Genomic DNA, 16,685 nt, shown 5'->3' with positions numbered 1-16,685 from the left:
ATCGCCAGAGAACTAGCTGATGAGCTGTTGTTCGTTCCTGTTAGAACACTTCTCTCTTCTGTATGCATATATATATATGTATATATTTATATGTATATATATATATGTGTGTGTATATATATATATATATATATATATGTGTGTGTGTGTGTGTATATATATATATATAAAACCTGTATTAGTTTATTTTCTAAACCAAATGTCCTCTTGTGCAGGTGAAACACACAGAGATCTGTGATCAGGTTTTGGCGTGTTTGACTTGCACAAGATTATATTCGGCTCCGCATTCGGCAGTGAACAAAACTGTCTTGCATAATTGTGAGGCTTTGCATGGCAGGGGTGGACTCTTCCTACACACACACACACCATTTAGTTGTAACATAGATCTTGTTTTTATTGCATATCTCTTAAAACGTAAACATGCCTTTAAATGTTTATTAAAATGGGTGGTACTTATGCAATGTCTGTGGCCTTTAACAAGGGATTTACTACAATTAACTGTACAAACTATATTGAGAACTTTGGGATTAATGTATATAGTCAAACAGTTCCCCTAAAGTCCCTATTAATAACCATAACATTGCACATAACCAGTGGCGTAGCGTGGGGGGGGCAACAGGGGCGGTTGCCCCGGGCGCATAATTCTGAGGGGCGCTTCCAGCCTCAACTTAGCAAAGGGAAGAAGGGAGGCTAAAAATTCTGACAGGCCCCCAGCTCTGTTCTGCGACCCGTCAGGAATGTGGTGATGTCGCGACTAAGGTAAGGTGTCAGGACCAGACTTACTTATAGCCCTGTTTTTGCCTGATACTAGCAACATGCAAAATGCAGCTTAATTACGGTTCTATTATTACCCAACAATTAAGTTCCCTTCCAACAAAGGACCCAGAGCCAGAATGCCATGCATTGCCTGGGGCACTTTTTAAGGATCTCTAAGCAGAGGTGGGGGGGGGAGGAATCCTTAAAAAGTGCAATAAATCTCTTTCAAACCTGTGGCACTGGTGGCAACATGGCTGGGCTCTGCCTTTTTGTTAACCCCAGTTACCTAGTTAGTGGGATGGTGGTGTGATCAGAGACCATACTTTCATGTTTGACCGGATTCTGATTACAACTTACGCCATCTTGTCCTTGCACAAAAAAAGTATATTTGTGACAGTTGACAAAAATGAGGCCTTGTTTCCTGTATTTGATTTTTCCCCTCCATGATCTTCCTAGGGCAGAAGTAGATTTAGGGATTTGTGTGCTGTCTGGCACCATGATTGTGCTGCTCACCAGGCATTTCACTGTGTTTGTCTCCTATCAAAGAAGTCCTATGAATTCCCCATCTTGAATCTATTTCTTGCTGGACTCCTGAGGTGTGGACTTTTACCGATTTTTAGGGTTTGGGTGCTCATTGCCTTTTTTATTTACATTAAACCCATCCTTACTGCATTTAAAGTAAAAAAAATAACTATAATTTGTGTTAGTAAATAAATTTAACAGCACCCCCTAAATACCATACACCCGCCCCCCATATATGAATGTAATGCTGGGTTGTCTGTCCCATGCCCCTTTTATATTGATTACTTACAATTGTTATATTTATTAAGGTAGAATATATACCACACTTTTATATGTCATTGTCACCCAAAAGACAGTCTGCCCAGCAGGGACAACCTTATGTAACAGCTGCCAACCTGTGTGTCCCCTTTTCCTCTTTTTAACGACTTACCAAAAACCTATTGCACCACATATACAATATGGGGTGCTGCAATGTGGGGGTGGGTGCACCCTGTGGTCTTCAGTATTTGTACCATGAAGTTTTACAGATCAGGACATGTCACCACCAGATGGGGGTTAAGGGGGGCTTTCCACCCATGTGTAAAATGAAAATAAATCTTAAAATTTAATATTGTATATATTTGCCCAACTCTGGAGAGCTGCAGACAGGGTTTGATCACAGGGGGATAGCACATAATGCTTGCAGGCTTCACCCACTGCCTCTTGTATTGCCAATATATTATTTTCATGGCTTTGTTTGTAAGGCGCTACTGATTAGCAGCTGCTTATGACAAGGGACATATTTTGGGGATATGGGTATCATCAGCAATAACTGTTAGTTATCCAGTAAAGATGGTTAAGGGAGCATTTTGTGGGAGAGGAGACAGTGTCCCTTGCTTTATGTGATCTACCAGGCTTGGGTCTTTGCTTGGTTTGTCCCAAATGTAAGAAGAAGCAGCATATCTAAAATGGGGTTGGGGGGGGGGGGGGCGCAATACTTGCCTTGCCCTGGGCACTGACAACCCACGCTACGCCACTGCACATAACCATTTGTAAATTGTGTGTTAATAAAGTTGAATGACATTGAGAAAAAAATATATATTACAGGTATTTTGTTGTTTGTTTGTTTGTTTGCGGTTGTTTTTTTGAAAAACAAATATTGCTGCTCTGACAAAATATGTCATGTTGTTGGTTTTTTTTGCTAAAGGTTCGTGTTTAGACACTCATTTTTTTATTTGTTTTAAACTTTAAACAGCTGTAACGATCACCTTTTTTAGTGAAAGATTAAAAAAATATGTTTAAATAATACTACTACGGGTATATGATAAAAAAAAATTGACTTTATAGGGAAATTAGGCTTAGGCACTCTGCAGTCTAGTTGAGCATCATGCGAAATATAGTTCTGAAACATTAGGATTGCCAAGGTTAGCCATCACTGGCCTAGGGTGCCCTAACATCTGCATATTGAATAGTGCAAGTGCACTAAATCCCTCACATAACAGACTTCTATGGGGGTGCACTGAAAAACTCATATTGGCTATAGCTCTAAAATAAAATGTAAAGAACATTAAGACAGTCTTGTTCTACAAGCAGAGAGTAAAAAAGTATTTAAATATTTAGCCATACTTCGGATAGGCCTATTCTTGCCACATGGAAAAATAAAGTTTAAATTTCTCCACAAAGATGCCAAACTATGATTTCATATTGTAATCTATTTTTAAAACAGTAATTGGATAACGTGACAGTACCGCTATTATCTCATAAACCAATAACCAATGAATGATATGCCCGTGCCCAGGATAGGATATAGTCTAACCACCCTAATAATAATATATAACTCAAGAAGATCCCAGCACTAGGTTCTATAACAATTTATTCAGAGTCACAAAGCATAAATCATTGTAACAATATCATCATATGAGGGGTACATTTCATTCACATACTCCTCCTCACTCAAACCCACATCCACCAAAACAGAAAACATCAGAAACGTTGCAAATCTATTCGCAACAAAAAGAAAAAGGAAAAGAAAAAATCAGAGATAAATAACCCCCAAGGCGTCCCAAGGGGGAAATGGTCCTCATCACCAGCAAACACTTTCACTAAAAGTAAAGAAACCCCAGCTGTTGAGTTCAAATGTTCCTGAGTGGAGGTGATTGTACTCCTATTGTCAACACTCTCAAGTTATACAGTCCCAGTGTATTTTATTTGTTTTCATCAAGTCAAGCTTGAAACAAAGTATCACTTTCAATATGCCAGTTATATCAGCAAGCTTATTGCCAGCAATCACAAAGTATACAGCCCCAGTGTATGTACAGTTGTTTCATTGCCAGATATCATATTCAGTATCATATCATCATTTCACCAGGTTAAACTTGACATACAATCTTGCTGAATAGGATTAAACATTGGTCTGTGATCTGTACCGTCTGCATCTGCACTAATTAATTTGATAGTCCATATCTTCCTGTGACAGTGATACAGACGATCGCAATGCCGTAACAGTTCATAATGCAATCTTCACTCACTCGGACTACCAATCTCCCCACTTGGTACCCTCACATGTTTAGCGCAACACTTGCGTTTGATAGTAGGTGAGTCTATGTCACAACTGAGTGGTCTGTGGTGTCTGTGAGTCTTAGTATCCGTATATGCTACCTCACTGTCATAGTTGTCCAAAAAGGCTTTCAGTCTTATGTAAGTAGTCAGCGTTTTCTTCCTCACCGCATGCAGCATTCAGATACACAGACCAGAGCAGATGATAGCGTCATAGGATCTCCGATGCGCATTTTTGGGACTCCACCTTTTTTTAAGGAGAATGGGTGTGTGCTGACAGGATGCCTTTTCTAGGTCATAACTGAATTTCTTTCATGTAATTAGCAAGAGTCCATGAGCTAGTGACGTATGGGATATACATTCCTACCAGGAGGGGCAAAGTTTCCCAAACCTCAAAATGCCTATAAATACACCCCTCACCACACCCACAGTTCAGTTTTACAAACTTTGCCTCCCATGAAGGTGGTGAAGTAAGTTTGTGCTAGATTCTACGTTGATATGCGCTTCGCAGCAGGCTGGAGCCCGGTTTTCCTCTCAGAGTGCAGTGAATGTCAGAGGGATGTGAAGAGAGTATTGCCTATTTGAATACAATGGTCTTCCTCTAGGGGATCTATTTCATAGGTTCTCTGTTATCGGTCGTAGAGATTTCTTCTCCTACCTCCCTTTTCAGATCGACAATATACTCTTATATACCATTACCTCTACTGATTCTCGTTTCAGTACTGGTTTGGCTATCTACTATATGTAGATGAGTGTCCGGGGGTAAGTAAGTCTTAATTTTTGTGACACTCTAAGCTATGGTTGGGCACTTTCTATGTAAAGTTCTAAATATATGTCTTTAAACTTATATTTGCCATGATTCAGGATAATCAGTATTCCTTCATTCAGACTGTCAGTTTCATTATTTGGGATAATGCATATGAATAAATATTTTTTTCTTACCTTGAAAATTTTCAAATTGACTATTTTTCCCTGCGGGCTGTTAGGCTCGCGGGGGCAGAAAATGCTTCATTTTATTGCGTCATTTTTGGCGCAAACTTTTTTGGCGCAAAATTTTGTCATTTCCGGTATTTTTGATGCTTTCACTCCTTTCTTATCACCCCACTTCTTGGCTATTCGTTAAACTGAATTGTGGGTGTGGTGAAGGGTGTATTTATAGGCATTTTGAGGTTTGGGAAACTTTGCCCCTCCTGGTAGGAATGTATATCCCATACGTCACTAGCTCATGGACTCTTGCTAATATGAAAGAAATGAATTTATCAGGTGAGTTCTTACATAAATTATGTTTTTTATTGGTTAATACCATTCAACCCCCATACATACGTTTGCAGATGGAGGAAGACACAAAAAAACAGCTGCAACTTATATAAATTCATTATGTACATACCTCCCATCTTAATTTAAACTTGGCAACACAATATTTCTATGTATTAAAACATGGAATTTCTCTCTATAAAATATATGTACTGGCAGAGTAGAGATTGTGAAAAAAGAAACTTGCAATGTCCATTGTGACTAGTAACAGTATATTAGTCGCAATGGACATCGCAAGTCTCTATATCTCCATCCCTCACTGCTTGGGCATTGAAAGTGTGTTTTATTTCTTAAAGAAAGATAGCCTGTACTCTCCAAGTGAGAGGTGATTGATTCAGGATCTGTTTGAAATAATTTTATATGACAATTGCTTTCTCTTTGAGGATACATTTTATGTCCAAAGGAAGGGGACCACAATGGGCTCAAATGTAGCCTCCACCTATGCAAACCTCTTTGTTGGGAAATTTGAGGAAGAGAAGGTATATAGTGATACGGGGTATAGAGACTATGTGATAGGTTGGCACAGATACATCAATGATATTTTCCTTGTGTGGACAGGTGGGACAGAAGAATTGTTACAATTTGTGTCCCGGTTGAATCAGTCCAATGACCATTTGAAATTCATGGTGGAATATAGTCAGGAGAGTGTTAGTTTTCTAGACACTCAAGTTGTTGTGAGGGGGAATCGTCTGAGGTGTGGTCTCTTCACTAAGGAGACAGACAGAAACAATACATTACATTACGAGAGCTTCCAACCACCAACTCTAATTAAAAACGTACTCCTTACTTAACTTATGAGAACTAAAAGGATAATTGATGATCCGTTAGTTTGTCAATAGAGATTAGAGGAGATGGCCCAAAAATGTGTCCGAAGAGGATACCCCAGGGAAATACTGGTTTTGAATATTGCCAAAGTATCTAAGAAATTCTCAGTTCCATTTGTTTGTCAATATGGTCTCCATAGTAAGAAACTTAAGTCTATCATTTTGAAACTTTGACATTTGCTGCGGGAAGATAATCAGGTTTGAATTTTTTTTAATGACATTCTGCTCTTTTTGTATAAACGTAATAAACATCTAAGGGATGACCTCATTAGGGCAGATTTGGGCTCAATGAGGAAAACCTTGGAGATGGTGAAAAAGGCTGTTTTGCCTGTATGAATTGCTCACAATGTCATTCTATGCAGCAGGGGGACTCGATCACTCATCCACGTTCAGTGAAAAGGATCCCAATTAAGGGACGGTTCTCATGTAATTCTAAATTTGTCATTTATGTGGTTAAATGTCCCTGTGGGCTGGCATACGTAGGGAAAACCACTCAATTTGCTGAAGATAGAATACGGCAACATAAAGCAGCAGTTGGGAAGTATGATGAAGATGCCCCGGTAGCATATCATTTTACTTTAGCTTCCCATAATAAAAGCCAACCTAGATTTCAGATAGTGGATGGAGTAACCCCTCTTAGACGTGGGTGAGATAGACAGAAGATACTTTTCAAAAAAGAAGCCCAGTGGATCAGGAGACTAGATACCCTCACACCGAGGGGTCTAAACAGAGATATCTCCTGGGGCAACTTTGTATGAAATACTGTATTTAATATAAATTGATTAAGAGATTGTAGGGTGAGGTGGGTCGGTTTCTTTTTTTCACAATCTCTACTCTGCCAGTACATATATTTTATAGAGAGCAATTCCGTGTTTTAATACATAGAAATATTGTGTTGCCAAGTTTAAATTAAGATGGGAGGTATGGACATAATTAATTTATATGTGGTAGCTGTTTTTTTGTGTCTTCCTCCATCTGCAAACAACGTATGTATGGGGGTTGAATGGTATTAACCAATAAAGATTCAGTTATGACCTAGAAAAGGCATCCTGTCAGTACACACCCCATTTTCCTTGACAAAGGGCGGAGTCCTGGAACACGCGTCGGAGATCCTATGACGCTATCATCTGCTCTGCTTTGCTCTGTGTATCTAAACTCTGCATGCGGTGAGGAAGAAAACACAGACTACTTACATAAGACTGCAAGCCTTTCTGGACAATGGTGACAGTGAGGTAGGAGCCGGCTACAGACTAAATTACTCGCATATACAGATACTAAGACTCACAGACACCACGGACCACTCAGTTGTGACATAGACTCAGTCACCTACTATCAAACGCAAGTGTTACACTAAACATATGAGGGTGTTGAGTGGGAAGATTGGTAGTCGTGAGTGAAGATTACATTATGAACTGTTACGGTATTGCGATCGTCTGTATCACTGTCACATAAATATATGGACTATCAAATTAATTAGTGCAGATGCAGACAGTACAGATCACAGACCAATGTTTAACCCTATTCAGCAAGATTGTATGTCAAGTTTAACCTGGTAAAATGCTGATATGATACTGAATATAATATCTGGCAAAGAAACAACTGTACATACACTGGGACTGTATACTTTGTGATTGCTGGCAATAAGCTTGCTGATATAACTGGCATATTGAAAGTGATACTTTGTTTCAAGCTTGACTTGATGAAAACAAATAAAATACACTGGGACTGTATAACTTGAGAGTGTTGACAATAGGAGTACAATCACCTCCACTCAGGAACATTTGAACTCAAGAGCTGGGGTTTCTTTACTTTTAGTGAAAGTGTTTGCAGGTGATGCAGAACATTTCCCCCTTGGGACGCCTTGGGGGTTATTTATCTCTGATTTTTTCTTTTCCTTTTTTGCAACTTTTTATTTTTAGTTTTGTTGCGAATAGATTGGCAACGTGTCTGATGTTTTTCTGTTTTGGTGGATGTGGGTTTGAGTGAGGAGGAGTATGTGAATGAAATGTACCCCTCATATGATGATATTGTTACAATGATTTATGCTTTGTGACTGAATAACTTGTTATAGAACCCAGTGCTGGGATCTTCTTTGAGTTATATATATTTTAAAACACTTCACACATACAGATACATACACATATGCATATATATCTACACACATAGAAATACACACACATACATGTACACTTTGAGCCCTTCTCAATCCAACACCTTGTCATAAACCATATCCATGTTAAAACATTTATTTAAAAAAACCTAACACCTGCAAAAAAGCAGCGTTAAGCTCCTAACGCAGCCCCATTGTTTCCTATGGGGAAACACTTTCTAAGTCTGCACCTAACACCCTAACATGAACCCTGAGTCTAAACACCCCTAACCTTACACTTATTAACCCCTAATTACAGGTAATTTTGTAATTATTTTAACTAGGTAGCTATTAAATAGTAAATAACTATTTAATAGCTATTGTACCTAGTTAAAATAAATACAAAGTTGCCTGTAAAATAAATATAAATTCTAAAATAGCTACAATATAATTATTCGTTATATTGTAGCTATATTAGGATTTATTTTACAGGTAAGTATTTATCTTTAAATAGGATTAATTTATTTAATAAGAGTTAATTTATTTCGTTAGAATAAAATTATATTTAACTTAGGGGGGTGTTAGGGTTAGGGTTAGACTTAGCTTTAGGGGTTAATACATTTATTAGAGTAGCGGCGAGGTCCGGTCAGCAGATTAGGGGTTAATACTTGAAATTAGGTGTTGGCGATGTTAGGGAGGGCAGATTAGGGGTTAATACTATTTATTATAGGGTTTTTGAGGCGGGAGTGAGGCGGTTTAGGGGTTAATACATTTATTAGAGTAGCGGCGAGCTCCGGTCGGCAGATTAGGGGTTAATAAGTGTAGGTAGGGAGCGGCGACGTTGGGGGGGCAGATTAGGGGTTAATAAATATTATGTAGGCAGCAGATTAGGGGTTTATAGGTATAATGTAGGTGACGGCGGTGTGCGGTCGGCAGATTAGGGGTTAAAAAATTTTATTATAGTGGCGGCGATGTGGGGGGACCTCGGTTTAGGGGTACATAGGTAGTTTATGGGTGTTAGTGTACTTTAGAGCACAGTAGTTAAGAGCTTTATAAACCGGCGTTAGCCCAGAAAGCTCTTAACTACTGACTTTTTCCTGCAGATGGAGTCTTGTCGGTAGAGGCTCTACCGCTCACTTCAGCCAAGACTCTAAATACCGGCGTTAGGAAGATCCTATTGAAAAGATAGGATACGCAATTGGCGTAAGGGGATCTGCGGTATGGAAAAGTCGCGGCTTGGAAGTGAGCGTTAGACCCTTTCCTGACTGACTCTAAATACCAGCGGGAGCGGTAAAAAGCAGTGTTAGGACCCCTTAACGCTGCTTTTGACGGCTAACGCCAAACTCTAAATCTGGGCGATAGGCTCCAATGGGAGCCTTGTTCTCTTGATGTCAGACACTCGCTCTAGCAATAACCAGCCTCTTGTAATGGCTGGTTATTTATTGTGTGCCTGCAAATGGGCATATTTGCCCATTTGTGGACGCATGGTAAATTAGAGCTCCACTTGTAATCTAGGCTAATGTGTGGCTCTTAAGCGCAAAACATATCTCACCACTTGTAATATTAGGGTAATGGCGCACCCATTGAAATGCCGGCCTCGTTAAGATTCTATTGTAAATCTTTTTTACTATTCACTTATAATTCCAGACATAAAAGTGCAAAAAGAAAATGAATTGTTAGAATATTTTTATTATTGCATTGCTGTTTGTATATAACTATGGTTTTAACTCCTTAACTGATTATTAATTAAAGTGAGGATTTTTTTCTGAGCAAAGACAAAATACTTTGGGCTAGATTACAAATGGAGCACTAAATTATCGAGCGCCCTCTGTTTGTAGACGTGCGAAAATTAAACAACTATTACAAGTGACTGGTTATTGTTTCTCCAAAAATTAATCAAAAATTAAATCTCTGGTTAATTTTCTAAAAGTGCCCCAAATGCCCCTAATATAGAGGGCATTATAGTTTTTTATTTTTTTAAAAAAAGCATTTTTTTAATAAAAAAAAATAACTGCACTAGGCAGTTTTGGGGCATTAAAGTTGGTGGGAGTGAGATTAAAAGTCCCTATGGGAACTGTGTATTCCCATAGACCGCAATGTAAATATATATGTATGTGCTTGTAACCTAGCCCTTTTTGTTTTTATGCTTGTGTGGAATGTCAGTGTCTGGCAAAAGAGCAACTAGACTCTACGGATGAACTATACACAAACATGAATTTCCTGCTATTTTAATAAAAAAAACTGTTTTAATGTAACCTCTTTACGTGCAAAGAAATGAAAACTAAAATAGTAACACAGATAAAATATCTGACTGCGGGGCTGTATGTAACAAGTAGAATTGTAAGTAAACAAAATGAAGTAAAATGACTTATATTTCCGTATTTAGAGGCTTCAGGTTTACACCACATGTAGCAGCATGCAGTTTGGAAAGTAGAATAATTGCTTACTGTTCTAATCTGATCTATTGCAATAAGGGAAGTTGCTCAGCACATACTATAATATGATAGCTATTTAATCATGCCCTGCCCTTGTACAAATATGCAACATTTTTACAGCTCCTTTACAGAAAACACTTAGATCTAAAACAATGCACATTCAGCCAGTATAACAGAACGTAAAGGGACAGTATACCCTACATTTTTGTTCTCTTTAATTTGTTTCCAATTATCCATTTTTCAAGTGTCCTGAGCTTTGGTTTACAGGCAGAGATAATATAAAGAAGCATGTGTGTGTATAGAAACTGATATCTGATTTCCCTGCAAGCTGAACACATTTTGATTGGGTGAGGTTTCAAAAAAAAAAATAAAGCCAGCTATTTGAAATGCAATAATCAACACAAAGGAGCAATTTATCATATATTTTATATTTTGCAGCTAATATAGCAAGTCATTGAAAACATATCAAAGGCATATGAACCCCTAATTCAGTTAGAGCATACCTAGGTAGGTGTCTGGAGTACTATATGACAGGAAATAGTGCTGCCATCTAGTGCTCTTGCAAATGGATAATATACTTGCCATATAGTGTTCCAGACACTTGCACGCACCTGACCTTTTATTCAACAAAATATACCAGAACATCAAAAATTTGATAATAGACGCAAATTAGAAAGTTGTTTAAAATTTGTGTTTCATGTCCCTTTGAAGTAAAACAATTTCACAGTGCACTGTCCCTTTAAAGCTGCACATAAGATTATTTTTCACACAGCATTTTCTGCTAACACAATTCTTATATGCTAACAAAGCAGCATTAAAAAGCAGATGTTCTTTATTAATGGGAAAAATCACTTGGGTAACAAATCATACTCCACTGGTAATGAGATTGAATCAATTGCTAAATGGCTGTTTGAAAACAGAAAATACTCATTGCTTAATTATGCAGATTTTTAGTTTTTCTGTCATTAACTGCAACCCAGGAGAGCACATGCGCACTATTATATGATTGAATAAATGTTTAATATTTCATGGCAGTTCTCAAAAAAATGAGTCTAACCCTGAACCATAACAATTAGTTAGGTCCATTGCATCTTCATGTCGGAACATTCATATAGATCTATTAGACTTTGAGAAATAATCTTACGTTTTTGCAGTTGGCGCATATGATTTCCCCATCGCCTTTAGCCACTCGGATGATCTCCCCGGTGGGAATGCACTCAATCCTGAGCTCCATTTGTTTAAAATGCAACAATCTGCCGTGTTCTATCCAGTTCTCTTCTATCTGTACGATTCTCTCCTATTTGTACAAACCAACCTCAAGCCCTTGTGTTAGAACTGCCTGATCTCAGGGAAGTTAAGGAAGGACTGGAAATCTTATTTCTCAGAGAACTTTATTTTAAGTGGGCAATCCGGAATTATATGTTTATACAACGCCAAGGTGAGAATGCTGACAATGAAAGTTCAAGAATTTTTTTTTCTCCAGAGGGTCATAGTTTGTTTCTCAGAATGTCAAGGCCTTCCCAAGTCACTAATTTATGCTCATTGTCATTATGGTGATTTTAAGAGTTTAACAGTCCCCATAGGGACACCAGGAGAGGTCAAGCTACATTGGATACAGTATGAGAGTTGCTGGCATATTTCCATTGGTATTGAATGTTAAACCTAATACACAGTCACCCATGATTCTACGTTTTTAAAAGGAAAGGTGAAAAGTTCAGTTTCGTAGACCAGGAAAAGGTACTTGCAGCTCAGGCTTACCATTTCCTATATACAATATACAGATGTATTTAAAGTTTCTGGATGTTACTCTATTTATTCTGTAGCGCTTGAGCCAGTAAATATCCACTTCTGTATACACTGCACATATATACCTGAGCTATTGTTATTCATTGAGAATAATTGTTTTATTTATTAAATAATTACTATACAGATATTGTTAATAAAATAAATAGTTAATATTTTTGATCCGGCAGCCTAGATATTCAACATTGTGCTGTGTTTGTTTTATACACAGAATATGATCTCACAGTGTTTAGATATATATGATGGCAGGAGACATTTTGAAAGGTAACTCCAAATATCAAAATTGTTTTACAAGCTGATTGTTATCATTGGATACAAATAATATAACAAGGTATAATTTAATGCTAAGCAGGTCATTTTTTTTTGCCAGTGATTGTTTTTAAAAAGGTTAAATCAGAGTCTTAAGTATACTTGATTGTAGTATTTTACAGATGATCATATGAAAGAGAAAAAGGGGAACAATAGTGAAGACCGTATGGACCAGTGACCAGCATAAAAAGGGAGTACTCACACTTTAAAGAGCTAAATCTAAGCTCTTAGAGGGAACACATGCAGGTATAAAGCCCCACGGCTCTCAACGATAGTTTCCAATGATGCTCCAATAATCCCAAAGTAAAGGAATACAATTTATTAAAAGTAATGAACATAAAACACAACCAGTATCAGTCTAAGTACAGAGCATACAATAACCGTTCTTATGTGCTGCCAAGAGAGAAAAAATCAAATTGACCTTCAGTTATCCATCTCTATCCAAAATAGGGCCCACATTTGGCCCTTAAAGGGACACTAAACCCACATTTTTTTTTTCATGATTCAGATAGAGCATGCAATCTTAAGCAACTTTCTAATTTACTCATATTGTCATTTTTTTGTTCTCTTGCTATCTTTATTTAAAAAGCAAAAAAGCAGGAATGTGATACATCAGAGCCGGACCATTTTTGGTTGAGAACCTGGGTTATGCTTGCTTATTGGTGGGTAAATGTAAGCCTCCAATAAGCAAGCACTATCCATGGTGCTGAACCTACATTGGGCTGGCTGCTAAGATTTGCATTCCTGCTTTTGATAAATGCAGACAGCGTATGCTGTCAGCATTCATCGATGTCTGTCAGACATGATCCGCTGAGCGGATCATGTCGGACAGACCGATGATAAATCGGCCCTTAAGTATCATAGGAGCTCTTGCACTTTTTAACCCTTACCCTTTACATGCCCGAATATATATGTTGACATTTTATTTAGCACTTAAAAATTAGCAGCACTACTGGAGTAAAAAAATATTTTAGTGCATTGTCAACACAATAATTATACATTTTTGGGTGATATATCTTACGCATACAACCTTTCAAGCATATGGCTTGGTGGCGTGTACACATGTATCCACCACGTGTGCATGCTCAGAGTACAGAAATAAACATACCAAGTGACTTGACTTCACTTGCACTCATAGCTTGGTCAAGTATCAGGTTTTGTGCACAAGAAATGTTATCACAAAAGCTGTTATAACTTAAAATAATAATTTTTGAAAACTACTTTGTAATGCACTGTGTGGCAATTTTTGTCCTGGGATTGTGACAGAAGATCCAAAACCAACGTTCTATAGGGTCTGGGGGAAACTGAAAAAGTTTCAGTTTGTCTTGCTTGGTTTTCTAAGCAATTGAAAGAAACTTATGGATGAATGGGAATATGATCAGTTCTACTTTGTTCTTAATATGACCTTGTTTGAGGAAACATAACAAATGGAAGTGAATTCTTTTTTCTATAAGGAAGCTTTAACATCATCCCTAACTGAAAACCACATCAATTCAGATCAGTTATCTGCTGGCCTCTCCTCCACTTCATACTTTTAGTGTGTACAGTGGTCTATCTCCCCAGCATTGCACTACTATTGTATCATTCTGCTTCAGATGCATGAGGCTTAGTACTAGATTCAAAAGAGCAGAGCATCAAGCAGGCAGGTGACTACACCATGTTCTCTGTAAAATATAAGGAACAAAAATGCTAACTCAATTATAAAGTCGTCATGCAAGCCTGCTAGGCAAGTGTGTATATAGGGTGTGTGGGTAAATTTAACATACAGCAAAAAAGCCAAACTTCCTCTTTTATGAGTAAAATAGAGCATACAATTATAAATAACTTTCTAGTTTACTTCTATCATTAAATTTTCTTAATTCTCTTGGTATCATTTGTTAAAAGAACAGCAAAGCACTACTGGAAGCTAGCTAAACAGCTCCCCGTAGGACATTGCTGCTCCTGAGCCTACCTAGTTCTGCTTTTCCGTAAACTATACTACTAGAAAGAACAAGCAAATGATATAACATAAGTAAAGTTGTTTGCATGCATGCTCTGTCTGATAAATTAGTGTTTTATTTTGACTTTACTTTCCCTTTAACTAAAATACCCTGTCAGCATGTTGTCAAAATTAGTCTTTTTGGGTGAAGCTGTTCCTCCACTATAGGCCCCAGCTTGGTTCACCACCATAGGTCATCAAATGTATATCAGAGTTTTCTCTGGTGTTCCTCAACAGCTCCAACAATGCAACCACAAGGAATTCTAATTGTAAATTGGCATCCGCTTCTATATACTTCCATTGCGTCAGCTATGGGGGCTGGTTTTTCAGTTAAAGGACCAATGCTCACAGCACCAACCATCACCAGTTAGGTGCTTTATAGAAGATAGTAAAATATATATTTGTCCGTTAAGTCCTTCCATGGACATATGTCCCCAGCTATCAGGTACTAGAAAAGGGATCTGTTCAAAAGTCCAGAACTATACTTTCAGCCAAGCTGATTCCTCAATTCCACTTCAATTGAAATTATACATGGAGATGGACAGATATAAAAAGTCATGTGACATGACAAATGAACTATATACATGCCAAAACAATACAATTAAATAAGTGGAGCACAAATTAACTTTGATAGGCGAAGGCTTTATGCACGTCGGGTTAGCACTGGTGCTAAGACGAGCGCAACCCAACGCAAACAAAATCATGACCTTGTTAAGATTTTACCCCATAGACTTCAATGGAGCACAAAATGTGGGGGGAAAAAACACCCTTACTAGCGCGCAAATCCGATCAAGTTTAACTAATATGAATATTTCACATTCTTATGTCCTTCACATAGCAGAATATGTTATTCTTAAATAAATATTTATATATACTGTATATATATATATATATATATATACAGGGAGTGCAGAATTATTAGGCAAATTAGTATTTTGACCACATCATCCTCTTTATGCATGTTGTCTTACTCCAAGCTGTATAGGCTCGAAAGCCTACTACCAATTAAGCATATTAGGTGATGTGCATCTCTGTAATGAGAAGGGGTGTGGTCTAATGACATCAACACCCTATATTAGGTGTGCATAATTATTAGGCAACTTCCTTTCCTTTGGCAAAATGGGTCAAAAGAAGGACTTGACAGGCTCAGAAAAGTCAAAAATAGTGAGATATCTTGCAGAGGGATGCAACACTCTTAAAATTGCAAAGCTTCTGAAGCGTGATCATCGAACAATCAAGCGTTTCATTCAAAATAGTCAACAGGGTCGCAAGAAGCGTGTAGAAAAACCAAGGCGCAAAATAACTGCCCATGAACTGAGAAAAGTCAAGCGTGCAGCTGCCAAGATGCCACTTGCCACCAGTTTGGCCATATTTCCGAGCTGCAACATCACTGGAGTGCCCAAAAGCACAAGGTGTGCAATACTCAGAGACATGGCCAAGGTAAGAAAGTCTGAAAGACGACCACCACTGAACAAGACACACAAGCTGAAACGTCAAGACTGGGCCAAGAAATATCTCAAGACTGATTTTTCTAAGGTTTTATGGACTGATGAAATGAGAGTGAGTCTTGATGGGCCAGATGGATGGGCCCGTGGCTGGATTGGTAAAGGGCAGAGAGCTCCAGTCCGACTCAGACGCCAGCAAGGTGGAGGTGGAGTACTGGTTTGGGCTGGTATCATCAAAGATGAGCTTGTGGGGCCTTTTCGGGTTGAGGATGGAGTCAAGCTCAACTCCCAGTCCTACTGCCAGTTTCTGGAAGACACCTTCTTCAAGCAGTGGTACAGGAAGAAGTCTGCATCCTTCAAGAAAAACATGATTTTCATGCAGGACAATGCTTCATCACACGCGTCCAAGTACTCCACAGCGTGGCTGGCAAGAAAGGGTATAAAAGAAGAAAATCTAATGACATGGCCTCCTTGTTCACCTGATCTGAACCCCATTGAGAACCTGTGGTCCATCATCAAATGTGAGATTTACAAGGAGGGAAAACAGTACACCTCTCTGAACAGTGTCTGGGAGGCTGTGGTTGCTGCTGCAAGCAATGTTGATGGTGAACAGATCAAAACACTGACATAATCCATGGATGGCAGGCTTTTGAGTGTCCTTGCAAAGAAAGGTGG

General features: G+C 38.3%; 1 protein-coding gene across 1 annotated transcript in view; it reads right to left on the bottom strand.

The window, feature by feature from the left end:
• Positions 1 to 11,823, bottom strand: part of MYO1C (myosin IC) — a 567,598-nt gene extending 555,775 nt beyond the window's left edge. Inside the window, exon 1 of the mRNA XM_053706236.1 lies at positions 11,620 to 11,823. Within this exon, the coding sequence (XP_053562211.1) occupies positions 11,620 to 11,709 (90 nt within the window). The 5' untranslated portion in view covers positions 11,710 to 11,823. The remainder of the gene's footprint in view (positions 1 to 11,619) is intronic.
• Positions 11,824 to 16,685: the final 4,862 nt, after the last annotated feature.

This window comes from Bombina bombina, chromosome 3, assembly GCF_027579735.1.
Source record: "Bombina bombina isolate aBomBom1 chromosome 3, aBomBom1.pri, whole genome shotgun sequence".
In the NCBI taxonomy this organism is placed as follows: domain Eukaryota; kingdom Metazoa; phylum Chordata; class Amphibia; order Anura; family Bombinatoridae; genus Bombina; species Bombina bombina.
Note: the sequence above shows the minus strand (reverse complement) of the source record. Positions and strands in the feature narration are given on the sequence as shown.